General features: G+C 55.9%; 1 protein-coding gene across 1 annotated transcript; it reads left to right on the top strand.

The window, feature by feature from the left end:
* The first annotated feature begins 19274 nt into the window (after positions 1–19274).
* LOC122440769 (cartilage oligomeric matrix protein) lies at positions 19275–27092 on the top strand. Its single transcript, XM_043467416.1, has 19 exons — positions 19275–19434; positions 19679–19764; positions 20173–20224; positions 20669–20838; positions 21525–21662; positions 21938–22012; positions 22103–22261; positions 22352–22456; positions 22542–22649; positions 22851–23010; positions 23538–23656; positions 23865–23917; positions 24014–24195; positions 24389–24567; positions 24689–24737; positions 24971–25167; positions 25886–26058; positions 26668–26807; positions 26892–27092. Exons 1-19 carry the CDS (start codon positions 19356–19358, stop codon positions 26936–26938), a joined length of 2271 nt encoding a protein of 756 aa, XP_043323351.1. The 5' UTR covers positions 19275–19355; the 3' UTR covers positions 26939–27092.
* Positions 27093–27260: the final 168 nt, after the last annotated feature.

The following is a 27260-nucleotide window of genomic DNA, read 5'->3' as shown; positions in this document are numbered from 1 at the left end:
GTGGTTGTCAGAGGATGAGGGGAAGGAGGGAGTCGGGGGGTGACTGTTCAAGGGTGCTAGGTATTTTGTGGGGTTGATAAAAAATCAAGTGGAGAGAAACAACTTCCCACCATAAAGCACAGGGAATTATATTCAATATCCTGTGATAAACCATAATAGAAAAGAATATGTATATATATATATGAATCACTTTGCTGTACAGCAGAAATTAAATTAACATTGTAAATCAGCTATACTTCAATAAAATTAAAAAGAGAAAGCAGAGAGAGCTGGTGATTGCATAGCATTGTGGATTACTAAGTGCCCCCTGAATCATCTGCTTTAAGATGGTGAATTGCATGTTCAGTGAATATCACACCCATGAAAAGGGGAGGAACGGTGCTGCGAGAAGTGATAGGGACGGACCTCCTGGATATGTTGTAAGTGAAAAAGAATCACAGCACAGGACAGGGCACAAGAGGTCGACCCCTGTTACCCCCACACATGCAAACAACAGGGAGGTGGACATTAGTCCCTGAGAACATGGGTGTTTGTGGGAGGAGCATAGTCCAGGCATGTCTAGAAAGGATTCAATGTGCTAGAGGTTTGCCGGATCCCACGGAGGCCAGCAGGGCCATCCCAACAATTCAGGTGTCACCCTGAGAGAAGAGAGGGAAGGAAAGGGGATGAAGAGAGGATCGGGTAGGAGCAAGGAGAAGGTTCCTGCCGGGTCAAAGTACTCTTCTCTTTTTAAAGATTTTTATCTTCATGTGGGCCATTTTTAAGTCTTTATTTAATCTGTTACAATATTGCTTCTGCTTTATTTTTTGTTCTTTGTTTTTGGCTGTGAGGCATGTGGGATCTTAGCACCCTGACTGGGGATCAAACTTTCACCCCCTGCATTGGAAGGTGAAGTCTTAATCACCGGACCACCAAGAAAGTCCCAAAGGACTCTTCCTGATTCAGTTACATTCAGTCCAGTGGCTCAGCTGTGTCCAACTCTTTTCGACCCCACGGACTGCAGCATGCCAGGCTTCCCTGTCCATCACCAACTCCTGGGGCCTGCTCAAACTCATGTCCATCAAGTCGGTGATGCCATCCAACCATCTTATCCTCTGTCGTCCCCTTCTCCTCCTGCCTTCAATCTTTCCCAGCATCAGGGTTTTTCCAATGAGTCAGGTGGCCAAAGTATTGGAGTTTCAGCCTCAGCATCAGTCCTTCCAATGAATATTCCTGATTTAGGTCCTGCCTGATGTCAGCGGTGATCTCTGTTGCTGATAAGCTGGAGTGTTCCAGAAGCAGGGGTAGCCAGACCATCACAGTAAATGGCGTGACCCACGTATCACTCCTTCTCTGACCCATGGTCCTTCTTGCCACTTGCCTACCACATGACAAATGACAAAGGTGGCTGACGTTGGCTGGCTGGGTCACGTGGTCCATATGGTTGTGCCAAGCCTTCATCATGGTGGGTGATTTCTGTGTGCTGTCGATGCTGATACAGAAATTCCTGTGCTTTAGTTCACTCCTGATTGCCCATCAATGCCTCTACTCCAGACCTCCTTGTCTTTTTAAAAATTAATTAATTAATTAACTTGGCTGTGCTGGGATCACATTATGCAGGATCTTTCATTGTGGCACCGGGCTCAGCATTTGTGGCTCATGGGCTTAGTTGCCCCATGGCATGTGGTATCTTCGTTTCCTGACCAGGGATCAAACACCCATCCCCTGCATTGGGAGGCGGATTCTTAACCACTGGACCACCAGGGAGGTCCCCTCATTGTGGTTTTTATTTGCATTTCTCTGATGACCATTGAGCACAAATAAATTTTAGGTTAAATATTTTCCATGTAAGGGTTTTCCTAGTGGCTCAGTGGTAAAGAATCCGAATGCAATGCGGGAGACAGGTGTTCAAACCTTGGGTCTGGAAGATCTCCTGGAGAAGGAAATGGCAGCCCACTCCAATATTCTTGCCTGGAGAATTCCATTGACAGAGGAGCCTGGCGGACTAGAGTCTGTGGGGTGGCAAAAAGTCAGGTGCGACTTAGCAATTAAACCACCACCACCAAAGAGAGACTGAAGGGGAAGTGAAGTGAAGCGAAAGTCCAACTCTTTGCGACCCCATGGACTATACAGTCTATGGAATTCTCCAGGCCAGAATACTAGAGTAGGTAGCCTTTCCCTTCTCTAGGGGATCTTTCCAACCCAGGGATCAAACTCAGGTCTCCCGCATGGCAGGCAGATTCTTTACCAGCTGAGCCACAAGGGAAGCCAGACTTAAGGGAGATGATAACCAAATACAGACTTTGTTTGGAACCTGATTCTAACACTCTGACTGTAAAAAGTCATCTTTTGAGACAGCTGGGGAAATTGGGAGATGGGTGGTACATCTTGGGAGCCTATGAAAATTCCCATTGTTTTTTGAGCCAAGTGGCAGAGAAACAGAGAAATGACTTAAGGCCTGGGAGTGCTTTAAAATAAAGTAAAAATATATTGAAAATAGAGTAACCTTGAAAACATCATGCTGAGTGGAGGAAATCAGCCACAAAACCCCATGTCACGTATGATTCCATTGATATGAAATGCCCAGAACAGGCAGATCCACAGAGACAGAAAGCCAATTAGCTGCTGCCAGGGACTGGGGAAGGGAATGGGAGGGATTGCTCATGGGGATGGGGTTTCCTTTTGGGGATGAAGGGAGTGTTCTAGAATATAACTTAGATAGAGGCGATGGCTGCATGACACTGTGAATATATTAAAAATGATTGAACTGTACACTTTGAAGGGCTTCCCAGGTGGCACTAGTGGTAAAGAACCCGCCTGCCAATGCAGGAGACATAAGAGATGCAGGTTCAATCCCTGGGCCGGGAAGATCCCCTGGAGGAGGGCATGACAACCCACTCCAGTACTCTGGCCTGGAGAATCCCATGGACAGAGGAGCCTGGTGGACTAGCGTCTGTGGGGAGGCAAAAAGTCGGACACGACTGAAGCGACAGCTCACACATACATGCTTTAAAAGGATGCATTAAATCAACATTACAATGAGGTATCACCTCATACTGGCCTGAATGGCCATCATTAAAATGGCTACAAATGCAACAGACGGTGTGGAGAAATGGGAACCCTCCTACACTGTGGGAGGGAATGTAAGTTGGTGGAACCACTATGGAAAACAGTATGGAGTATCTTCAAAAAGCTAAAAGTAGAGTTGCCATACGATCCTGAAATCCCACACCTGAGCATATATACAGACAAAACTCTAGTTCAAAAAGGTACACGCGCCCCAATGTTCATTGCAGCACTATTCACAACAGCCACAACATGGAAGCAACACAAATGTCCATAGACAGATGAATGGATAAAGATGTGATACATATGTACAATGGAATATTACTCAGCCATGAAAAATGAAACAATACCATTTGGAGCAACATGGATGGATGCAGAGATTATCATCCTAAATTAAGTAAGTCAGAAACAGAAAGGCAAATGCCATATGACATCACTTATACGCAATAAAATATGATGCAAATCAACTTAGCTATGAAACAGAAGCTTCCTGGATAGCTCAGTTGTTAAAGAATCCGTCTGCAATGCAGGAGACCCCAGATTGATTCCTGGGTTGGGACGATCCACTGGAGAAGGGATAGGCTACCCACTCCAGTATTCTTGGGCTTCCCTGGTGGTTCAGTTGGTAAAGAATCCGCCTGAAATGTGGGAGACCTGGGTTCAATCCCTGGGCTGGGAAGATCCCCTGGATAAGGGAAAGGTTACTCACTCCAGTATTCTGGCCTAGAGAATCCTATGGACTACACAAAAGAGTCAGACATGACTGAGAGACTTTCACTTGCTGCAGAAAACAGGTTTGAGGTTTATCAACCAGTTCCACATGGAATTTCCACATGATCCAGCAATTGCATTTATAGGCATAGACCCAGGAGAAGTGATGGAGAAGGAAATGGCAACTCACTCCAGTACTCTTGCCCAGAGAATCCCATGGACGGAGGAGCCTGTTAGGCTACAGTCCATGGGGTTGCTAAGAGTCAGACACGACTAAGCAACTTCACTTTCACTTTTCACTTTCATGCATTGGAGAAGGAAATGGCAGCCCACTCCAGTGTTCTTGCCTGGAGAATCCCAGGGACGGAGGAGCCTGGTGGGCTGCCATCTATGGGATCACACAGAGTCGGACACGACTGAAGCGACTTAGCAGCAGCAGCAGCAGGAGAAATGAAGACACCTGTTCAAACCAAAACTTGCACACACATATTCAGAGCGGCAGTAGTAGGGAGACTAAACAACATCTACGAAGAAGCCAATGGGTCAGACTTCCCTGGTGGTCCAGGGGTGGAGAGGCTGCCCGCCAATGCAGGGCTTGTTTTTGTTGTTCAGTCACTAAAGTGCCCAACTTTTTGTGATCTCAGGGACTGCAGCTCACCAGGCTTCCCTGTCTTTCACTATCTCCCCGGAGTTTGCTCAAATTCATGTCCGTTGAGTCGGTGATGTCATCCAACCATCTCATCCTTTGTCACCCCCTTCTCCTCCTGGGACATGGGTTCAATCCCTGATCTGGGAAGATCCCACAGGCTGCGGGGGCAGCTAAGCCTGTGAGCCACGGCTACTGAGCCCGCACATGGCAACTACTGAAGCCCACGTGCCCAAGAGCCGGTGCTCCACAACAGGAAAAGCCACCACAAGGAGAAGCCCCAGCACAGGAGCCCCTGCTTGCAGTGACTAGAGAAAGATCATGTGTAGCAACAAAGACCCACTGTAGCCAAAAATAAATAAGTTAATAAAAATAAAGGAACAGGCTTACGAGAATACTTTATTAAAACCAAAACCAATGGGTCAGTGATGAAATCAAAGAGGAGATCTTAAAATATCTAGAGACAAATGATGATGAAAACACAGTCATACAAAATCCATGGGATGCAGCCAAAGCAGCTCTTAGAGGGACGTTCATGGCAATATAGACAGTAAAAGGGGATGAAGCCCCAACACACCTTACATCGTGGATGAACCTCAAAACCGTTACAATACGTAAAAAAAAAAAAGTCAGACACAAAAGGCTGCATGTCGTATGGCTCCATTTATGAGAAATATCCAAACAGGTAAATCCATAGAGACAGAAAGCAAATTAGTGGTTGCCAGGGCTTGGGGGAGAGGGGTGTGGAGTGACTCTTAATGGGTACCAGGTTTCTTTCTGGCATGATGAAAAAGTTCTGGAATGAGGCAAAGGTGGTGGTTGCACAACACTGTGAATGCACTAAATGCCACTGAATCGTTCACTTTAAAACGGTGAAATTTCCACATTTTGGGAATTCGGCCTCAGTGAGACAAAAGAAAGGTGGTTTTGGAACCGCTCTGCCTGTGTTGGGTGCTAAGCCTTCTCTTACTTCGTGTACCATCTCGAGACAGCTGCCTCTTTCCCTGCCCTCCTTTTTTAAGTTTTGGCCATGCCACGCAGCATGCGGGATCCTAGTTCCCTGACCAGGGATTGAACCTGCACCCTTTGCATTGGAAGCTCAGAGTCTTAATCACTGGGCCCCTTCACAGCCCGGTGGCCGGGGGATATGGTAGCACCCCTTCCCACCCGATCCTGGTCCCCACTCAAGGACAGGACAGTCCCCGCTTGTTCCCGCTGTGTCCCCAGCCCCCAGCAGACACCAGCATGCAGGAGCAGAGCAGGCGTTTGCCGAATGAATAAACGTTGGGAAGCACGAGCTCCCAGCTGTACCCTGAGCCTCTGCTTTGCTGGGGAATGTCTCCTCCGTGGGGGGACAGGGGTGAAGGGGGGCTTTGCTTGGCTAGGAACCAGGGCCTCTAAGGAGGGCCCAGGAGGCAAGCAGGGTCCGAGCCGCTCTGCCGAAGGAACCGCGTCATGACACGGCCTTTCCACTCTGCGGTCAGCCTCCCAGCCCCTAGAACCATAAAACAGCCCTGCTCGGACTGGAAACATTTTCTTTTTAATATATTCCTGGAGGCGTTGGCAGGGCCTGCAAGGAAAATTCCAGGGGAGTAAGGAGAGAGGTCTTTGGCGTCCACTGAGGGCCTGGAAGGGGTAGCCAGGCCTAGGGCCTTGGGGGGCCCAGCTGTCCTCGGGGGAGGCCGAGGGGCCCCAGCAGGGCCATGATGCTGTCGGGGTGTTATCTGGGTCTGGGAGGCTCCTGCAGACCAACAGACCTCCCGAGTCCTGTGGTGGCGCAGATGGCAAGTGGCCTGGCCCGTCAGAGACAGTTCTCCACAGGAATTCATATAAAGCTGCTCTGAGATGTCCCTAGCAAGTATGAGCAACCCGCAGGGTGCTGACGTCTAAGGAAGGAGCTCCCGGTGCCAGCACAGCGCAGTGGGGTCCACACACCTCCCATGGCTCCCTGTTGCCCCAGGATGAAGTCTAGACTTCATCATCTGGCCTGTCGCCCCAGCCCCCTGCGCTCCTCCACGCCCAGGTCTGGGAACATGGCCTTGTTGTCATCAGCCGCAAGCTTTTGCCCACGCTGGTCCCCCCCAACCTGAGCACCCTTTGTGGCCTCTGACTGGTGTATTCTTATAGCTCCTTCAGCTGGAGCTTAGATGTCCCCTCCTGGCCCCCCCGGCTGCACCCCAATCACGTCTCCAACCATTCAGCCATGTATTGAGAGTGAAGTTCTTGGTTCTGAATCCTGGGGCGTTGCTGGGAAGGTTAGGGGGCCTCAGAGGGGTAGATGTTTCTCAAACCTTGACACTGGGGCTGGTATATCCCTTTGTCCTCAAGAAGACAGCACTCCGTTTACTATGTGCCAGGAGGGATGGTACAGGCTGGGGGTAAAATACTGTTTGTATTTGTATGAACATACACACAAAGAAGGTAATTTCAAAGAGTGAAGAATGTTCGGAAGAAAGTTGAGTGAAGGTAATTTTGCTCAGGGGTTGAGGAGGCCTCCTGGGGGTGGTGATATTTAAGCTGAGATCTGAAGGGCAGGAAAGTACCTTGTAAATATGAAGAATGAGAAATTCAGACAGAAAGGATGGCTCGTGCAAAGGCCCTGGAATGGGAAAGGGCGTGGCTGTTGGCAGAACAGTGAGGAGGCCAGTGCGGCGGGAACAGGGTAAGGGAAGGAAGAGATAGGCGGGAGGGATGGGATGAAGTCAGATCAGGTGGGGCCTTGCAGGCCACAGAGAGGAGGTGGAATTTATTCTGAGAGTAATAGGGAGCCATGGAGGGTGTGTGAACCAGAGAGGAACAGGATCTGATTTATGAATTTGAGACATCCCCTGCGGCTATACTGGGGAAGTGGGGACAGTGTCCAGGTAGGAGTCAGCAGGGCGGAAACCAGGGCCAGGTTGCAGGGAGGAGCAAATTGCTTGGATTTGTATGTTTTGGAGGCTGAGGGGACAAGGGCTGCTGACAAACTGAACATGGTGGGGGGTGGAGGGAGAGGTCTCAGACGCTGCCCAGGTCTGGGGCCCAGCGTGGAGTGGATGGTGAGGCCACTGCCCGAGACAGACGGCCTGGGAGAGATGACATCAGGGTACCAACAGCCGTGCCTTGGTCATGCGGTCAAGGTGTCTGGTTGGCACCACATGCCTGGGCCAGGCTGGTCGGGCTCCAGGTAGAACGGTGGGCCTGGTGGGCCAAGAGTGGCCTTTGACATCAGGCCTGGAGTGGCTCCACCTGGGAGAGGCAGGCAGGGGTGCAGTCCCAGCCCTAAACCCCCAGGCTTTGTGCAAGCAGACAGTGCTCAAGATTTCTCCATGCAGAGCCTTTTGTTCCAGCTGGAAACCGGGACCGAGTCGAGAAATCCAGACATGGAGTTGGAGGCAGCCCCAAGACCGTGCGGTCTCGGGAGGCCCAGCGTCCAGGCCTCCAGCAGGTCAGGCCTCCGTGTGGCATCACGGGCCATGGCCCGGCCGGCTGTGGGGGGCAAGACCATTTCAGCTTGGTGTCCCTGGCTGCAACTGCAAAGGTTAAAAAAATAATCACCAGCACTGAGGCCTCACCCCTCCTGGTGTCAACCTAAGCGCCTGGTGGAAAAACAGGTCGCGGGCCCCCCGCCAACCCACAGAACTGAGACCCGCCCAAGGGCCTGTTTAGGAGTGGTGATAGGGGTCAGGAGGGCAAATGCTAGGTCCCAGCATTTCTCTGGCTATGAAAGGTGACTCAGTTTCCCATCGGAAAAGGAGGCATTGCTCTGCACTTGCAAGGTCTCCTGAAGCACCAGCTGTGTGTCCTGCCCAGGACCACGGATTGGGGACCATCCCCTCAGACAAGCCAAGGCCAGCTCTGTCCGGAGGCCCTCCCAGGCCCACGGGGCGGGGTTGGAGATTCGCTAGACACGGGCTGTCACGTGCCTGGGCCTCAGTTTTCTGTCTCTACAACGAGGAGAACAACAGCCCCCACCTCAGGGAGTCAGCATTATCCTCGTGACAACTTCCTCAGGTCAGACCATTCACGACCCAGCTTGGCATCCCGCGGACAAAGACCCCCACGGTCCTAAACCTTCCTGAACAGGGGCACAAAGTCAGCGGCTTAAAATCAGGTGGGGTGAGAACCAGGTTGAATTGACTTCCAGTCTTCTGACCCCAGTTGCTAGGAGGAAGGGGTTCAAGTGTGGCTTAAGAAGTGGGGACAAGGGCTTCCCTGGTGGCTCAGCGGTAAAGAATCCACCCCCCAATGCAGGAGACACAGGTTCAATCCCTGGTCCCGAAAGATCCCACATGTCACAGAGCAACTAAGCCGGTATACCACAACTCCAGAGCCCGGGAGCCTCAGCAAGAGAAGCTGCCGCTCTGAGGAGTCCGTGCGCTGCAACTAGAGGGTAGCCCCCCCTGTACCCCAGCTGGAGGAAGGCAGGCCATCGCAGCAACAAAGACCCAGCACTGCCAAAAATAAATTAAATAAATAAAATCATTTTAAAAAAAAAGAAGTGGAGACAAGAGGCAGGGGCAGGGGAGGGATGGGGAGTTACTTAACGGGGTTTCAGGTTTTCAAGCTGAAAGTGTTCTGGAAATGGATGGCAGGGATGGTTGCCCAACCACGTGGACACATTTCATGCTCGTGAACTATACACTGATTATAATGGAAAGTTTTATGTTATGTGTTTTTTTTAAATTGTTATTTTTGGCCGTGCTAGGTCTTCGTGGTCGTGCGTGGGCTCTCTCTAGTTGTGGCGAGCTGGGATTACTCTCCAGTCGTGGCGTGTGGGCTTCTTGTTGCAGTGGCCTCTCTTGCTGGGCTCTGGGGCACAGACGTCAGTAACTGGAGCACATGGGCTCAGTAGTTGCGGCACGTGGGCCCTAGAGCGCGTGGGCTTCTATAGTCGTGGCAAGAAGGCTCCGTAGTTGCAGCCTGGGGGTGTAGCTGCCCCATGGCACGTGGAATCTCTCCAGACCAGGGATCAAACCCGTCTCCCCTGCATTGGCAGGCAGATTCCTAACCACTGGACCACCAGGGAAGTCCATGTTATATGTTTTTACTACAATAAAACATAATTTTTAAAAAAGAGGGGTGGGATGGGGTGGGTGGGAGGGAGGCTGAAGACAAAGAGGCCATATATAGTTATGACTGATTCAAGTTGTAGTATGGCAGAAACCAACACAACATTGTAAGGCAATTATCCTCTGGTTGAAAAAAAAAAGGTGACGACTAAATCAGATCTGCTTCTCCTTTACTGTGTGGCCCTGAGCAAATGTCTTGCCCTCTCTGGGCTTCCGTTTGTTCCCTGCCTCCTTCTTTTTTCTGCTCTGGATCATGGTCGCAGCCCCAATCTTCATGATTCCTTGTGATTCTGTATTGCCCCCCTTTCAACCCCTCAGGGCTCGAAGTGGGGCTGGGGGAGTGAGGCAGACAAACCTCAGGTGAGCAGCCTTGGCATGAGTGATGGGAGAAGTCAGTGAGCTTGGGGTCCTCCGCCACCCGCCAGCCATTAGGAAATAATAGACTGGTGGCGGCAGCTGTTCCAGGCAAAGCCTGTTTCCTTGTGATGTTCAGGGTTGCCTGGTACCCAGGGGAGGTCAAGAGGCCAGCAGAGGAAGGAAGGGCCTGGAGCTGCCCCCAGTGGCAGGGCTCCAGGGAAGCCTGGATCAGAGCTGGGACTGCCACCCTCCCCACAAGCAAGAGGTAACAAGAGGCGCTTTGAACACAGCGTTTGGAAATGGAGGCAGAGGATGGAGGCTTGGCACAGTACCAGGGTCACCTCCCTTACAGAAGGCATCCAACAGCCTGTAATCCCAGAATGGCCACTGAGGCAGGAGGCAGGTAGGGGGTCCAGTCTCCACTGCTCGCCCCTGGTGGCGTCCAGGAGGGGCTGACCCCTTTCCCCCACCTCGAGAGGGTGACTTCAGTCTCTGGCCTGTCCGATCAAAGCCCTGCATCTACAGACAGGAACCTGAACTGGGCCAACAAGCTTCAGTCCTAAGATCTCTGCTGGGCCTCATGGGAGAAATGTGCTCTGTTTCTGCTGGATCGTGGGGATGGAGACATTTAAGCCTGACCCATCTTTGCCACTCCAAGAAGCAGGAAGAAGGCTGATGAGGGAGACGCAAATCAGAACCACAAGGAGACATCACCTCACACCCACTAGGATGACTGTAATCAAAAAAATCTAAAAACCAGGTGTTGGCAAGAATGCGGAGAAACTGAAACCCTTGTGCTTTGCTGGTGGGAGTGTCAAGTATTGCAGCCGCTGTGGAAAACAATGTGGTGGCTCCCCAGAAAGTGAAATATAGTTCATCGGACAACCATAAGATCCAGCAGTTTCACTCACAGGTATACACCCAAGAGAATTGAAAACAGGTGTTCAAACAAAAACTTGCACACACACGTTCACAGGGTTCTTTATTCACAATAGCTAAAAGGTGGAAATCACCCAAATGTCCATCAACTGGTGAATGGATAAACACAATGTGGTCTGTGCATCCAATGGAATGCTATTCTGGCATAATAAGGAATGAAACTCTGATACATGCTACAATGGGGATGAACCCTGAAGACAGGCGGAGTGAGAGAAGCCAGACACAAAGGACGCATGTTGTGTGATTCAGTTTATATGAAATGTCTAGAACAGGCAAGTCCATAGAGAAAGCCAGCAGAGTAGTGGCTGCCGGGGGGCTGGGGGCAGGGGGAGCGGGAGTGACTGGTATTGGGGACGGGTGTTCCTTTGGGGAGAAGATGAAAATGTTCTGGAACTACATAGAGCTGATGATTGCCTGAAATCACAAGAGTACTAAAATCTACTGAATTGTATGCTTTAAAATTTGTTGAAATGATAACTTTCATGTCATGTGTATTTTATCACAATTCTTTGAGGAGGAAGACAGCTGACATATACAGATCCTGAAGGCATCATTTGGGGCTCTGGATCCAGCCATACCTGAAGGTAGCCCTGATGCTAAGGTAAGGCAGCAAGGGATGAGCTTTCTCCCCCTGTAACTTGGTGTTTCAGAAAATCAGCTGCTTTTTTTCATACCCATGTCCCCATCATGATGAGAGCTGCCCTCCCTGCAGGTGCCGGGGGCCTCAGGAGGGCTGGAATCCCCTCCCTGGCCCTCTGCTTCCCCGTCTGTAAGATGTAAGAAAGGGAAAGTTCTTTCATGACAGCAATACCAGGTCCCAGTGAGCACTCACCACGATCATGTTTCGTCCCCATGGCAGCCCCATGAACAAGAGGATCTGGGTTCGGCAAAGGGAAGGAATTGCTGAGGCCCAGGCTCCGACCTCCCATGGTCGATCACATTTAGAAACAGGATGGGGCTGGGGAAGCCCGAGAGCAAGCCCGTTTGGGTGGTGGCAAGCTCACTCTTAGCATCCAACAGGCTTGGGTTTGGGTCTCAGCCCTCACCCTCGTGATCCGGGCCAGCAGTCTTCACTTCTGGGCCTCAGTCTCCCCTCTCCAAAACAGATTGGTTACTCTGAGCATCAGGTGTCAGGTCTGCTGGGTGAACAGTCCCTGGAGAGTTCATTAATACGCGGATATGTCTGGTGCAATCCGAGCCGGGCTGTGACTCCTGGCGTGGGCAGAGGCAGTGCTGGGGGGCTGCTTCCCGTTGCCGCCATCCGGAGGCGATGCAGCCAGGGTACAGCCTCCCCTCCGAGTCATGTTTCTGTTGGCTTTTAAGAGGATGTGGATGTAGAAGGAACCCGTTGATTCTTTTTCCACTTGCTGCGGAGCACTCGGCGTCCCGGCGCGCCTGGCCGGAGGCTGGCACTGTTTCTCGGCACCTGGACAGCCTCACTTGGCCCTGGCAACAGGGGACTCGCTGAGTGTTTGGCGGCTGGCTGGCTCCAGGCCTTGATGACGGCGTGGTCCTTCTCTCCGGTGGCTGCCCCAGGGATGGAGAGAGAGTGCCTCCGAGCTCCCGTGGCCTCTGAGAGACTCGCTGGCCAGCCAACAGGTGAAGGTGGAGCTGAGACGGTGTTTCTGATGGGCTCAGTTCTGAGACTCCATCTTATGGCACCTCCCATGTGGGATTTCTGGGCGCTGTGTCTCAGGCCCCCTAGGATTCTGTGGCTTCTGCCATCCCTCGGTTCTGAGCTCCTGTTGACTAGTGGCCACATCCCCTGAGTCTGTGGGCTTCTAGCACTGTGGTCCCGTGGCCCTAGGATCCCACAGTGCCATGGCTGTAGCATGTTGCGGTTCCACGGTTCCATTAACTCCCAGTGCTGTGACGCAGCGCTGTGACCTTGGTTCTGTGACCCCCTGTTCTGTGCTTCCTGTTCTGTGGTCCTGGGATGCCTGGATTCACGGGAACTTCCTGTCTTTAGAAAAGAGTAAGTCATCCAACTCAGCAGGAAACAGGAAAACTCATGGAGTGGGTGTTCAGGAGACCCCTCTCCCAGCACCCTGAGGGCCAGCAGCAACAGCGGCATCACCCTTTTTCCAGAGGGCTCCATGCACTTCTCAAAGGTTACCCCAAGAGTTGCTGTGGTTTGGCCATTCCCGGGAGGGTTTGGGGCTTCCCAGGTGGTTCAGTGGGAAAAGAATCCGCCTGCGACCAGGAGATGCAAGAGACACGGTTCAATCCCTTGGTCAGGAAGAGCCCCTGGAGGAGGGCATGGCAACCCACTCCAGTATTCTTGCCTGGAGAATCCCAAGGACAGAGAAGCCTGGCGGGCTACAGTCCACGGGATCTCAAACAGTTGGATAGAACTGAACATGCGCGCACACACGCGCAGGAGGGTTTGACTGAACTCTCAGTCCCCCTCTGTGGGGCGGGAATAGGGACACACAGGCCAACCAGCCTGGTCTGGCCGGAGGGAGTACCCTCTAAGTTAGGGTAAGGAAGGGTCAGTCAGGTGACGAGCGGAAGGAAGAGTGCTCCAGGTGGAGGGCACAGCGAAAGTCCTGCGATATGGAGAGACCCGAGAGTAGGAAGTTCAGAGGGAGAGAGTCAGCGTGGCTAGAGGGGGCCATGCCCGTTTACTTTTCTTTGTCTCATGTAGAAAGTGAGGGAGACAGAGAACGGACAGGGGCACCTGCTATGTGTTTCACCTTCTCTCTCGAATTGACTTCTCACAGCGGCCTCTGAATGGCGCTGCCACAAAGCTCAAGAGGCTCCAAGGAGGGGTATCTGTCCATCCATCCATCCATCCATCCATCTATCCTCCCATTAGTCTATGAAACATCCATCCACCTAGCCACCTACCCATCTATCCCTCTGTCCACCCATCTGCCTGCCTATACATCCACCTATGTAGCCACCCCATCCATTCATCCATCCATCATCTATCCATCTATTCACCAGTCATCCACCTGCTTATCCATCCACACGTCCATCCATTCATCTATCCATCTCATCTGACTGTCTATCCATCCACCAATCCCCTGATCCAGCCAGTCAGGTTATCATCTATCCAACCACCCATTTATCTATCCATCCATCTGCCCATCCATCATCTATCCATCTATCCACCCAGCCATCCACCTGCTTATCCATCCACATGTCCATCCATTCATCCATTCATCTCATCTGTCCATCCATCTATCCTTTATCCATCCATCCACCATCCCTCCATCATTGATTCATTCTAATATGTTCACAGGGCAGGAGACACACTGGGACTCAGTGGAGGCTCAGCGGAGGATGCAGTCACATAGCCATCTCATCCGTGTCCCTGTAACACGGTAAGTGCTGTGATGGGGGGCACTTGAGGCCCTTTGGAGGCCAGAGGAGCGACTAACCCAGGTGGGACAAGGAAGAGTGCGTGCTCTTAAAGGGGAAACTGCACTCGGGAGCAGTCATTGCCCAAGGCCGGGCCTGGAGGGCAGAAAGAGATGGGGCTGGAGAGGTCCATGGAGCCCAAACATGGCTCAGGGCTCCCATCACCACATCACTGTGGTCCAGCCTTCTCTCCTCTGTCATCCCCTTGACCCTCTGCTCCAGCCACAGCTGCCTTCTCCCTGAATCTCCTATGCATCAGGCACATCCCGCCTGCCCCGCCGCCCGCCCCGCCGGAGGCCTTCATCCTTGCTATGCTCTCGGCCCTGGATACTCCTCACCATCTGGAACCCGCTCACCTGTTCAGGTCTCAACACTAACATTCCCTGGCAGAGCGGTCTCCCTGACTCCGGGGCTCCTGCCGCAGCTGGTATGCATTTGTCCACCTCCAAGGTCACCTACCGCCGGGTGGAGAGGCTCAGACCACCATCGTCCCATCTGCTTGGGCAGTGGATGAAGTTCTTTAATTTCATCCCATTGTTTGTGAAGCATTTTGGGGCACCTATCGTAGGCAGTCCTCCCCCTGTGGGGCTGGGGCTCCTCCCTGCCTGGTAGCCTCCCTCCCACATGGGCCCGTGCACCTCTGGGCCTCTGCCTGCCAGGTGGCCAGTGGGTAAACACACCCCACCCTCAGCCTCCTGCCGTCACTGGCTTGAACAAGGGCCTCCTGTTAACGACCTGAGGTGGTAGCTGGAAGCGGACGAGGGGGAATCGGGGGCAGGGCTCTGTTTCCCGTGCTCTCTGCTGCCCACCCACCCACTCTCCTGCAGCAAGGCTGTGTGCCTTCCCTCTCGGAGCTTCCAGCACCCAAATCGAGGAAGCACGCTGAGACTGCCATGCTGAGCCTCAGTTTGCCCATCTGTAGAGGGGGCACGTTAGCAACCACCAATATCAAGAAGTGCCACGTGGGCATTCACCCTCGGCGATGGCCCATATTCTGGAGTGTGTTTCTCTATGAATAAATCCACTTCTTACCTATCCAAAAAAAAGTGCCGAGTGTAGTTTTCACGAATTAACGTATTCGGGTTTTATGATGAGCCTCAGAGGTTGGGGCTCTCATCGTCCTCGTTTCACTTGGGTTTTTAGTGCTGCTGATAAACTGCAAACAACTTTAGGCATTTTCATGTTTCACTTCATTAGACAGAGAGAAACACAGACAGACTGAGGGAGAGAAGAAAACTTCTATAGTGAGCCCGTAGGCAGTCTCTCTTCTTGCAACACAGACACTGGTTTGTTTTGCTGTTACCTACAAAACTCTCATTAAATGTGAGAGGAAAGGAGGAAAAAGTAGGGCGGTCATTTGTCCGGCCACAGCTATCCCTGGAAAATTCTGAAGATAATAGTGGTGTAAAACCATTCTCAGAAGTCAATGCCCATTGAATGCCACATCATTAAATTCCAGTTGGTTCCTAGTGAAGTCCTTTCTCCCCTGAGGCAACTCTGCAGTCCATTCTCTAAATTGGAGAAGCAAAAATCTACATTATTATTAAAAGTAAATCTACCTTTGAAGGTACCCTCCCCTACCCCATAAAAAAGAAAGAAAGAAAAGAGGCACAGAGATGTTAAGCAACTTGTCTGAAGCTGCACAGCAGAGGTGGGATATGAAACTCAGGGTCCTGGTGCCAGAGGCCAAGACTTCCTGGCAGTCTCCTGCTACCTCCCATGATGGTCAGTTCCTGCCCCGTGGCGCCGTGAGGAGAGGGGACAAAAAGGGAAAACCCACAAAAGTGATGTGGCAAGGTTTCGAGCATTTGGCACTTGCTCAATAAAATTGTAGCCATTATATTTATTGTTATTTTCTTCTTTATCATACCTTTTGGAGAGCCTGAGGCAAATGACGACACAGTCAGAGCAAATGAAGGATGGGGAAAGAGTCAGGGCTTGCCAGAATTCACAGAGCAAGTCGAGGGGGTCTGCCAGACTCCAGTGCCCGGATGGCACCCTTTCTGCCCCACTGCCCCTCTCCCCACTGCTTGGTCCTTCTGGAGAGCGGGGTCCAGCCAGGCCGTCCAAGGCAGGCTGGGTCAGGCTCCTCAGCCGCGGATCCAGCAGTGGCTAAGTGGCCTCCCTCGCTGCTCTAATGAATTCCCCAGACCCTGAGCCTGTGGCTGGGCCCGCCCAGGGCAGGGCGGCTGCTTTCCCGACATACTTTCCCTCTGGATTCACGGGAGAGGCGGCTGGGCAAGCGGGGGGCGCCCACATGTCTCCTGGCCCAGCAGAACTCTGCCAGGGAGGGCTCCGAGGCCTCATCACACAGGCACCAGCCCCTCTGCCCTAGCCTGGCCAGGTTCCTGGAACTGCTGGGTCTAGCGTGGTGGGAAGGGGGGCTGGCTGGGGCGCCAGCCAAGGGCTCAGGCCAGGAGGTCCCAGGCAGCAGTCTTCACAGCTAATGAGGGGCCTGGGTTAGCGTTTCTCCTCTGCAATCTGTGGCCAACGGCAGAGAGGGGTGGTGTGAAGGCCTCAGGGGTCCTGCCTTCTCCAGGTCTAATCCTGGCTGTGTGACCTTGAGCTGTCTCATTCCCTCTCTGAGGAAAATGTGAGTAAAAACGGCCTGAGGTATAACCCACATCGTGTATAAGTTCCATATTGTATAATGAGGCTAACACTGGAGGTAGACGCTGAGCTCATTCAGTCCTCTCAGCAGTGATCACTCCCACTTTCTAGGTGAGGCAATTGAGACACAGAGAGGTCAAGCAACTTGCCTTAGGTCACACAGCGAGGCTATGCCCAGCTGACATTTGAACCCAGGCCATGTGGCTTCTGAGTCTGTCATAAAGCACAGCGGTAGCAGGGGTTACTATTATTAATAGTAACGATGGTACATGAATTACAAGAACTAAGAACCATGTGACACTCATCGGGGCAGGGCTCTCTGCAGGCCCAGGGGGGCCCCGGGAAAGGGGAACAGAACAAAACACAGACATCCCCAGTCCCCCGGGTGAGGTCATCCTGTCTCTGCCAGAAATATTCTGGCATCCTAGGGGAATGTCGCACAGCCCCTAAGCCCTGCCCAAGAAGAGCAGGGAGGGCTTCCTAAAGAAGGGGGCATCAGAGCCAGATCTTGGAGGAAGGAGGAAGGTATCTGGGATGGTGGGAAACAGCAGGTACAAGGGCCAGAAGTTCACCCAGAGTGAGTGAGTGTGTAACGAGAGGCTGCCAAGGTGTGCAAGGGCAGAGGGGGCTGCTGCCTAGAAGTGGGATTTCAGAGCCAATGGGATCCAGAAAGCAGGAACATGAAACCAGAGTGCCTGGCTCCAGGCCTCTGTTGTCTGATCCGCAGACTGGGACATCCTCAGGACTGCCGCCTTCGCCATTCCCTCTGCCTAGAATGTTCTTCTTCACAACTCCTCGTGGCCCAGCCATGAACAAGGCCATGTGTGTCCACACTTCTAGCCCCATGCCAAGCCTGTGGCAGGGGCTTGGCTTCCATGTGCCCTTGTCCTAGCCGCATGAGGCACACGCAAGCCCAGAGGCCCTCCTGGAGCCGTGGTTTTCCCAAGAATCCCAGCACCAGCCAGGAGTGGCCCCCAGGTGAGCCGAATGCCAAGGGAAACAGGAGGTGAGCTCATGGCCCTGCCACAGGCATCAGGGCACAGGCTTCACTAGAAGTGCCCAGGTTGGGATTGGCTCCTTCTGTTCAGCCTCCCCTCCAGACCCACCACTCCTCACTCACCCTCTGTGGTTCCCCATTGCCCTCAGGAGACAGCCCAAGCCCTGTACCACCTGGTACCAGTTCTCCTGAGCCCCAAGATTTCTCTACCCTGAGATCAATCTGTCCAGCAGACCAGACACACTTTTGTCTCAGGGCCTTTGCACATCCTGTTCCTCTAGCTAGAATGCCTTTCAGCCATCTCTTTATCTGGCTGTGGTCTCTTCACCTTCCTGGTCATGGCTCTGTGTTCCCTCCTCTTCTAAGAAACCTCCCCAGACTCCCCCCTGATGCCCCAAGCTGAGTCAGGCACCTTCTTGGAGCTCCCACTGCTGCCGGTCCCTTGGGACGATTATGTAGGTGGCCTCACCACTAGGGAGGAGCCCGGCCTGTCTTGTCCACTGTGTGTCCCCAGCCTCCTGCACAGGACACGGCACACAGCAGATGGTCCATGCATTTGTGGAACGAATGAATGTGGCTGAAATAGCCCCAACTTCAAGCTTCACATGTTTCTCTCTGCCAGAATTGTCCTCACCTTTTTTAATCCCCTGATCTGAGTCCTCCTTTCCTTTAGATGTCTTGCCACCTCCTCCAGGAAGCCCTCAGTGACTTCTCTGCAACCTCCCACTAGAACAGATCTGGCAATGACCTTACCTTGGCTTCATCTCTGCCCCTCACAATAGCTTTCAGTTAGTTGCTTCGCCTCTCTGGACCTCAGTTTCCCTGCTTATAGAATAGAGGCTGCAAACACTGGAGAGTAGCAGTAGAGAGGGTTAATACCAGAAAACAGAGGTGTTTTGTAGCTTAAGAGCATGGCTGGGCTGGGAGGATTTTCCTGATTAGCAATAATTTCTATTTTTACTACAGGCTGTTCCCACAACGCTGGGCTGGAGCTGCGATGGTATGGGCAAAGTCTCGACAAACAGAAGCACAGGGCTCCCCTTCAGACCTCCTCCAGCCGGAGTCCCTTAATTTGCTAGCCCTCCTGTGGGGAGGGACACACACAGGCCCGTGCACAGACCGGGTGGACTGAGTGGGCTCTGGCCTCTGGGCGACCAGGGTGTCACCGCTGCTTACTCATCAGCCAGAGAACTGCAGAGAGGAAAGACCAGAAAGGGGTTGCGGGAGGAGGTAACTCCTAACCTTAAGCCACTCTTGACTCAATTTCCCCAAGTGTGAGCTGAGGGGAGCCGCTATGGGGCTCGCTTCGTTTCCAGCTATGCTGGAGGCTTGGCACGCAGCCGTCTCTCAAACAAGTGAATGAGAAGGCTGGAGGGCGGTCCTGACTGATTCCCCGCCCCACCAACCTCAGCCCAAGCCCCCGGTGACTCAGTTTCCTCGCCGATCCGGGTTCAGCAGCGCTGGGCGGGGCCTTGAACGCGGAGGCCAGCGCCGTCTGTTTACCTTGTGGCTGGACGCTGGGCAGGGCCGCGGTGGGCCGTCCCCCGGGCCGGCCGCGCCGCCGGGATAAATAGGCCGCTCGGGCCTCGTGGGCGGCAGAGAGCGAGCCGCAGTCCAGCTCCCCGCCGCCGACATGGTTCTCGCCGCCGCCCGCGTTCTCTTGCTCACGCTGGCTGCCCTCGGCGCATCAGGCCAGGGGCAGACGCCACTGGGTAAGCCTCTCTGCCCCCATGCCGTGCCTCTGACCCCCAGGACAGGACTCGCGGGAGGCCCGGGGTCGCGGCTCCTTGAGGCTCGGGGAAAGTTCCCCGGGGCGTGCCGGGTGGAGACAGCAGGCAGTGGGGCAGAAGCTCAAGAAATGGGGTGCGCGTCAGGGGTCCCTGCGGCGGCGGGGTGAGGAGTGGTGATGGGGGTCGCCGGTCCCCGACGCCCCACCAGCGCCCCCTGTCAGCGCAGGTGGGGACCTGGGCCCGCAGATGCTGCGCGAACTCCAGGAGACCAACGCGGCCCTGCAGGACGTACGGGACCTCCTGCGGCAGCAGGTGCCGGCCGGGGTTGGGGGGCTGGGGCGCAGGGGAGAAGACAGAAACTTGGAAGAGGGGAAGTGGGTCTCGGAGGCAGGGGAGGGTGGGGGAGTGGGAGGGGACTGGAGAAGTTGGTCCTAATGGAGGTGAAGAGGGGCCGGAGTTATGGAAAGGAAGGGGGTGGGGGGTCCCAGGGAGGCGGCGCTCTACGGGAGAGGGTACGGATCCGTGAGGGGAGAAGGAAATCCCAGGGAAGGAGGAAAAGGGGCTGGGAGAGTAGCGATCTGGGGGTAGGGAGTCTTGCGGGGAGAGGGTCCGCGATGGTGGTGCCATGGGGTGGGAGTCTGAGAGAGGGAGAGGGGAGACCGGCGGGGGAGAAGAAGGATGGAGCCCCGCTGACCACACCCCATGTCCCTTGCACCAAAGGTCAAGGAGATTACGTTCCTGAAAAACACGGTGATGGAGTGTGACGCGTGCGGTGAGCGCAGCCGGGGCGGCGGAGACGGGGTGGCCGGGGAGCTAGAAGAGATGGGGAGACAGAACAGATCCAGAGGTCAGAGGACAGACCGGGAGCAAAAGAGACAGAGAAGAAGACGGAGGCTGACAGAGGTGGAGAGATGGGATGAGAGATGGAGAGAGAGGAACAGAAAGGAGAGACAGAGACTGTGGGAGGGGGAGACCCCCCAAAGAGCCAGAAACCTTGCGAGAGATGCTGGGAGGTGGAGTCGCGCAAGGAGAAGCGAAAAAAAAAAAAAAAACGGTCGGCCGCAGAGATCCAGAGACTGCAGAGACCTGGAGAGTGGAGCACTCAGTACCGGGTGGGGTCGCGGAACAGGCAGGATCTTGCCTAGATGGGAGGCTCTGTCTCGATAGGCTCCACCCCTGGGCGTGGCTTTAACCACTCTCGCCCCACTCCCTGCAGGGATGCAACCCGCGCGCACCCCCAGACTGACCGTACGGCCGCTAAGCCAGTGTTCGCCCGGCTTCTGCTTCCCCGGAGTGGCTTGTACCGAGACAGCCAGCGGCGCGCGCTGCGGACCCTGCCCTGAAGGTTTCACGGGCAACGGCTCGCACTGCGCCGACGTCAACGAGGTGCGTCTGCCACCACCGCCCCGACGAACCCCCAACGCTTGCCCCACAACTCCCCACCGCCCCGCCCCGACGACCTCCTCGTCCGCTGGGGGTCCTCCGGCAGAGGACCCCCTCACCTCTGAGGGCGCACGTCCAGACGAGCTCCCCACCGCCGGCGGACAGTCGCCCCTACCACGCCCCTCTCCAGCTGGGACGCCCACCCTGACGACCTCCTCCTTAGCCAGTGACGTCCGCCCCGACGACTCCCCTACCGCCGGGAGTGGTCCCCCTCAACGACCCCACTCACCACCGCCCAGGGTCGCCGACCCCAGCGACCCTTCCACCACCGGGGCGCCCCCGCCCCGGCAACCTCCTCACCGACGCGCACGCACTCCCCGACGACCGCTTCCCCCCTCCGCTGGGGACGCCCGCCCTCAAAATTTCTTCCCCCGTCCATGAGCATCCAGCCCACCGGGTCCCACAGACAGCCCCGCTCCAGGCAGGCCCCTCTCCTCGCCTGGTCTTGCCCTTTCCCACGTCAAGGCAAAGCCGTGTGTGACCTTTGGGACAATAGCCTCTGCCCCACATGGCACCCCCTCCCTCCTATAGCTAGCTGATGGCCCTTGAACTTTACAAGTCCTAAGGCGCCTCTTTCGGCGAGGCCCAGCTCCTTGTCCTCTGATTCTCCCCGGCCCTTCCTCCTCCAGTGCACCGCCCATCCTTGCTTCCCTCGCGTCCGCTGCGTCAATACCAGTCCGGGCTTCCGCTGCGAGGCTTGCCCACCGGGGTTCAGTGGCCCTGCCCACGAGGGCGTGGGGCTGGCCTTTGCCAAGGCCAACAAACAGGTGAGGGTCGTCGGGGGTTGGAGAGCCAGGAGGAGCATTTCGGGGTGGGGGGCATTTTGTTAAGTAAACTCCAGCCTCGAAGCCTGCTTGGCTCCAGGGGCAACGGATGGGGACAGGAGTCTGGGGAAGAGGAAGTGAAGGGCTTCCCATCAGGGATGGTCGGGACTGGAGGCAAGATGTAGGGAAGAGGTAGGATTCAGAGGGATTCGCGAATTGGGTGGGAGATCTGGGATACCTGCCTGGGAACGTTGACCAGTGCGCTCCCTCCCACCCAGGTTTGTACGGACATTAACGAGTGTGAGACCGGGCAGCACAACTGCGTCCCCAACTCCGTATGCGTCAATACCGTGGTAAGGCCTGGGAGAAGGAGGGACTGAGAGATGGAGGGTGGGGCGGAAGTGTCAGGCGGCGGGGGCTGACCTCCTGTGGCCCGGGCTCAGGGCTCCTTCCAGTGCGGCCCGTGCCAGCCCGGCTTCGTGGGCGACCAGGCATCAGGCTGCCGTCGGCGGCCACAGCGCTTCTGCCCTGACGGCACGCCCAGCCCGTGCCACGAGAAGGCCGACTGCGTCCTGGAGCGTGATGGGTCGCGATCTTGCGTGGTGAGTGCGAGCGGGCCAGGAGTGGAACGGGATGAGGGTGCGGGTGTAGTAGGGCCACGCCAGGGCACCCACTTACTACCCCACCCGCAGTGCGCCGTCGGCTGGGCTGGCAATGGGCTCCTCTGCGGCCGCGACACGGACCTGGACGGCTTTCCGGACGAGAAGCTACGCTGCTCTGAGCGCCAGTGCAGAAAGGTGGGGGCGGCCTGGAAGGCGTGGCCTGGTAGGGGTGGGCGGGGCTACTGACCACGCCCCTAACGCCAGCCGCGCCCACCCCTAGGACAACTGCGTGACGGTGCCCAACTCAGGCCAGGAGGATGTGGACCGCGACGGCATCGGAGACGCCTGCGACCCGGACGCCGACGGGGACGGCGTCCTCAATGAGAAGGTGGGGCAAAAGTGGGGGCCTGGGCGAGACCGGGTGGGGGCGTGTCTCTGGGTGACGGGTGTGGCCTCAGAGGCTGATCTCGGGGGTCCCAAAGGACTGCGGGGGGTATGCAGAGAAGGCGGGGCCTCGAAGCTGGACAGTCTGGGGAGTGACTTTTGACTCCCTAGGACTGCCTATCCCCTAACCGGCCTTCACCTCTAGGACAACTGCCCGCTCGTGCGGAACCCAGACCAGCGAAATACGGATGGCGACAAGTGGGGTGATGCGTGCGACAATTGTCGGTCCCAGAAGAACGACGACCAGAAGGACACAGATAAGGACGGCCGAGGCGACGCCTGCGACGACGACATAGACGGCGACCGTAAGTTCTGGGCAGGGGAGGAGAGGAGAGGGAAGGGCGGGCACCAAGGGGTGGGGTTTGGCTGGAGGCTGGGCTCGGCCTCTTCTGGAAGCCGGAGCAGGTGAGCTCGCCTAGGGCGCCAGGGACCCTGCTCCGCGGGCAGAAATGCAAGCTGGGGGGGCGAGGGGAAGAGGGAAGACCTTTCGGAGGGTGGAAAGGGGGCCCCTGTGTTAGATGCTGCAGGGGAAAAGAGGACAGAGCCGTGAGCACCGGGACAGGGCCCCATGGAGGAGGTACCATTTTTACATCCGGGCAGAGACTCAAGGTGGTGCGCACACTGAGCCAGTCCCTTCACCGCTCCATTCGTTTAGTCTCCAGGAGGCTGGGGACTGGGCACGAATACTTGGTTTAACTTTGTAGTTATTGGGAGCCAAAGGTGGAGCGGGGATTCTGTCCCAGGCTAACCCCAGGTCTGCACCTGCTCTGCTGAAGTCAGCCTGGCCCCGTCCCTATCTGGGGATCCGGTTCTGTTCCCCGGCTTCTCTCAGGGATCCGCAATCCGGTGGACAACTGCCCCAGGGTGCCCAACTCAGATCAGAAGGACACCGATGGGGACGGTGTGGGAGATGCCTGTGACAACTGTCCTCAGAAGAGCAACGCAGACCAGGTGAGTGTAGGCCAGACTCCAGCTGGGTCAGGCCCCCAGGGTGAGTTCCAGGCTGGTTAACAAGACTCCAGCCCAGTCTGAACAATTTGGGGGGTGTTGCTTGGGCTCAGGAAGATCTTGGCTCTGGAACTGGGGGTGGGGGAGAGGCTTCTGAATTCTTCTGCCCTGATTATGAACGTCTGTATCCTCCCCCTCCTCTGGCCCCCAGAGTGATGTGGACCACGACTTCGTGGGCGATGCTTGTGACAGCGACCAAGACCAGTAAGCAGGCCATCTGGGGCTGAGGTGGGGACCCAGGGTGGGCAGCGCCTGACCCGGCTTTCTGGGGTCTCATTGTCCCTGCTCCACCCACTCTAGGGATGGGGATGGGCACCAGGACTCGAGGGACAACTGCCCCACAGTGCCCAACAGTGCCCAGCAGGACTCAGACCAGGATGGCCAGGGTGACGCCTGCGACGACGATGACGACAATGATGGGGTCCCCGACAGTAGGGACAACTGCCGTCTGGTCCCCAACCCGGGCCAGGAAGACGTGGACCGTAAGGCCGGATGCAGGGCCTGCGGTGGGGATGGCGCCAGGGTTGGGGTGGGCATGGTGGGGCAGTGGCACTTGGGAGCCGAGCTCGAGGCGTGGCGTGGGCAGGGCCAGTAGCTTGTACGGGCATGGCCAGGCCTGGGGCGGGGCCTGGAGCTCATTCTATCATTGTGGGGGGGCCTCCCACCTCCTCTCAGGGGACGGCGTGGGCGACGCGTGCCAGGGCGACTTTGATGCGGACAAGGTGGTAGACAAGATCGATGTGTGTCCGGAGAACGCTGAGGTCACCCTCACCGACTTCCGGGCCTTCCAGACAGTCGTGCTGGACCCTGAGGGCGACGCGCAGATAGACCCTAACTGGGTGGTGCTCAACCAGGTGGGGGCGAGGACTAGGCGGGAAGTGGGGGGAGCCCAGGACCACCACAGCGAGTCCTAAACTGGGGACGGGGAGCCGAGTCCTCCTGGCCTGACACCCTTCTTCCTTTGAACCTCACCAGGGTATGGAGATCGTGCAGACGATGAACAGCGACCCCGGCCTGGCTGTGGGTGAGACGCGGGGAGGGGCCAAGCCTTGCAGGGCTGCTTGGGGGGCGGGGCCGGAGGAGCGCGGGGCCGCAGGAGCGGCAGGACAGGGGCGGGCCTGGACTCAGGAAAGGCGGAGCCAGGTTAGGTGGTCTGGACTCTGGGCTTGGGCGTTCTGTACTCCGAAGGGGCAGATTCGTTCCGGGACGCATCCGGATCCCGGTAGGACAGGGGCTAGCATGCCTTCCTCTCCCCAGGTTACACGGCCTTCAATGGCGTGGATTTCGAAGGCACGTTCCACGTGAACACTGCCACGGATGACGACTACGCTGGTTTCATCTTTGGCTACCAGGACAGCTCCAGCTTCTATGTGGTCATGTGGAAACAGATGGAGCAGACGTACTGGCAGGCGAACCCCTTCCGCGCAGTGGCAGAACCCGGCATCCAGCTCAAGGTGCTGGCCCCTTCCCGAACTCTTGGTTTCAGCGCCTTCTCTGAGGCCCCGACCCTTCCACAGATCCACAAGCCTTACAGTCCCTGGCATTATCCTAAGGCCCTCAGAGTCTTTCTACCGAAATCCTCCCAGGTCCTCCCACAGGCCCTCAAACATTCCCCAGGATCCCCTAGTCTTGCCGTGGGCACCCAAACCCTCTCACAGAGCCCTAAACTTTCTCTCAGGTTCCAAATCCTCCTGCAGGCTCCCTAGAATAGAATAGATGTGCTCAGTCGTGTCCGACTCTTTGCAACCCCATGGACTGTAGCCTGCCAGGTTCCTCTGTCCATAGGATTCTCCAGGCAAGAATACTGGAGTGGGGTGCCATGCCCTCCTCCAGGGGATCTTCCAGACCCAGAGATGGAACCCGCATCTCTTGCATCTCCTCTATTGCAGGCGTGTTCTTTACCACTAGTGCCACCTGGACCCCAGTATTTCACTGAAACCCTAAAATTCCCTAAGTCCTCTATACTCTATAGTTTATCCTACCGATCACTGCTGCCCCCTATAACCTACCTGCAAACCTCCATGTGGCCCTCAAGGCTTCCTTGGGAGTCTCCCATCCAGGCATACCAGGGACACCCACCGCTCCTCTATGACTCAAAGCTCCGTGCCTGTCTGGGGGCCTTGGTGGCCTGTATGGTCCCTGACCCCACTCCCCTCTTCCTGGATGTGATAGGCTGTGAAGTCCTCCACAGGCCCTGGGGAGCAGCTTCGGAACGCACTGTGGCACACGGGGGACACAGCATCACAGGTGCGGCTGCTGTGGAAGGATCCCCGGAACGTGGGCTGGAAGGACAAGACATCCTACCGCTGGTTCCTGCAGCACCGGCCCCAAGTGGGCTACATCAGGTGGGGACCCGCCCTCCGCCAAGGGGCCCCGAGTCCCTGCTCGTACCTGGCTCTTGTGGGAGGGGGTTGCTTCTGGGGGCCTTGGTCACCTTACCTGTAAAATGGGAATAATATAGGCAGAAATAACTGTTTGGCCCGGTGGCTATGATACCGCTCCGAGGACGTGGGGAGGGTTCAGGTCTTGCAGAGAGCTGCTCAGTGGGCGGGCCCAGAGGGGAAGCGGGACAGGGGCAGGCCTGGACTCAGGAAGGGCGGGGCCAGGTTGGGTGGCCTGGACCCAGGCAGGGCTGGGGGGTTCTGAACGCTGCACACACATAGCAGAAGGTGGGGTTTCACCCACTCCCCGTTTCTCAGTTCCCAGTCTGCGCTGCCAGGAAGTCCAGGTGCTAGGATTAGCATCTACTGTATGCTCGCCCTGCACATCCATCCTCACACAGGGGAACTGAGGCTCAGATCAGGAGCCCCCTCTGCCCTGAGTGTGGCCCAGGCAGGGAGACACAGTCCCCTCTCCTAGACAAGAGAAGCTAGTTCACTGGGCAGGGTGCTGATGCTCTGAGAGGGGAGGGCCTGGCCTAGGGCCCCGAGTCATGGTCCCCTCCTCCCCCGCAGAGTGCGATTCTACGAGGGCCCAGAGCTGGTGGCGGACAGCAACGTGGTCCTGGATACGACCATGAGGGGTGGTCGTTTGGGGGTCTTCTGCTTCTCCCAGGAGAATATCATCTGGGCCAACTTGCGCTACCGCTGCAACGGTAAGAGGACCCCCATCAGGGAAGGTGGGGAGTCTGCACCCCCCACCCTCACCCGCCTCTCACCTGCTCACCCTCTCTCCACAGACACCATCCCCGAGGACTACGAGGCCCAGAGGCTGCTGCAGGCCTAGGGATGGGGTTGGGGACCCGCCACTGGATGACAGCCACCCTCGCGGCTGCCCTCCCCATGGGAGGTCATCGGCACCAGGCCCCAGGAGGCAGTCAGCCTGGGGGGGAAGGAGAGGGGCTCAGGGACAACAAAATAAAGTGTGTCTGTGTGGCGGAGGGGCTGGCTGTGGTCTCTGCTTCGGGGAGATGGTAGGGTCGAGTCTCTGGGGGGAGGCTGGCCCAGAGACCCCAAACGCAGGCAGTGGGGGTGGGGACTGCCGCTGACTCCCCGCTGACCGGCTGGGGCCCTAGCAGCCTGACTGGGGGTGTCAGGCCCTGATTTGC

The sequence above is a fragment of the Cervus canadensis genome, chromosome 4 (assembly GCF_019320065.1).
Source record: "Cervus canadensis isolate Bull #8, Minnesota chromosome 4, ASM1932006v1, whole genome shotgun sequence".
NCBI classification, from domain to species: Eukaryota; Metazoa; Chordata; class Mammalia; order Artiodactyla; family Cervidae; genus Cervus; species Cervus canadensis.
The sequence above is the reverse complement of the archived record's forward strand: the minus strand, read 5'-3'. Positions and strand labels throughout refer to the sequence as shown.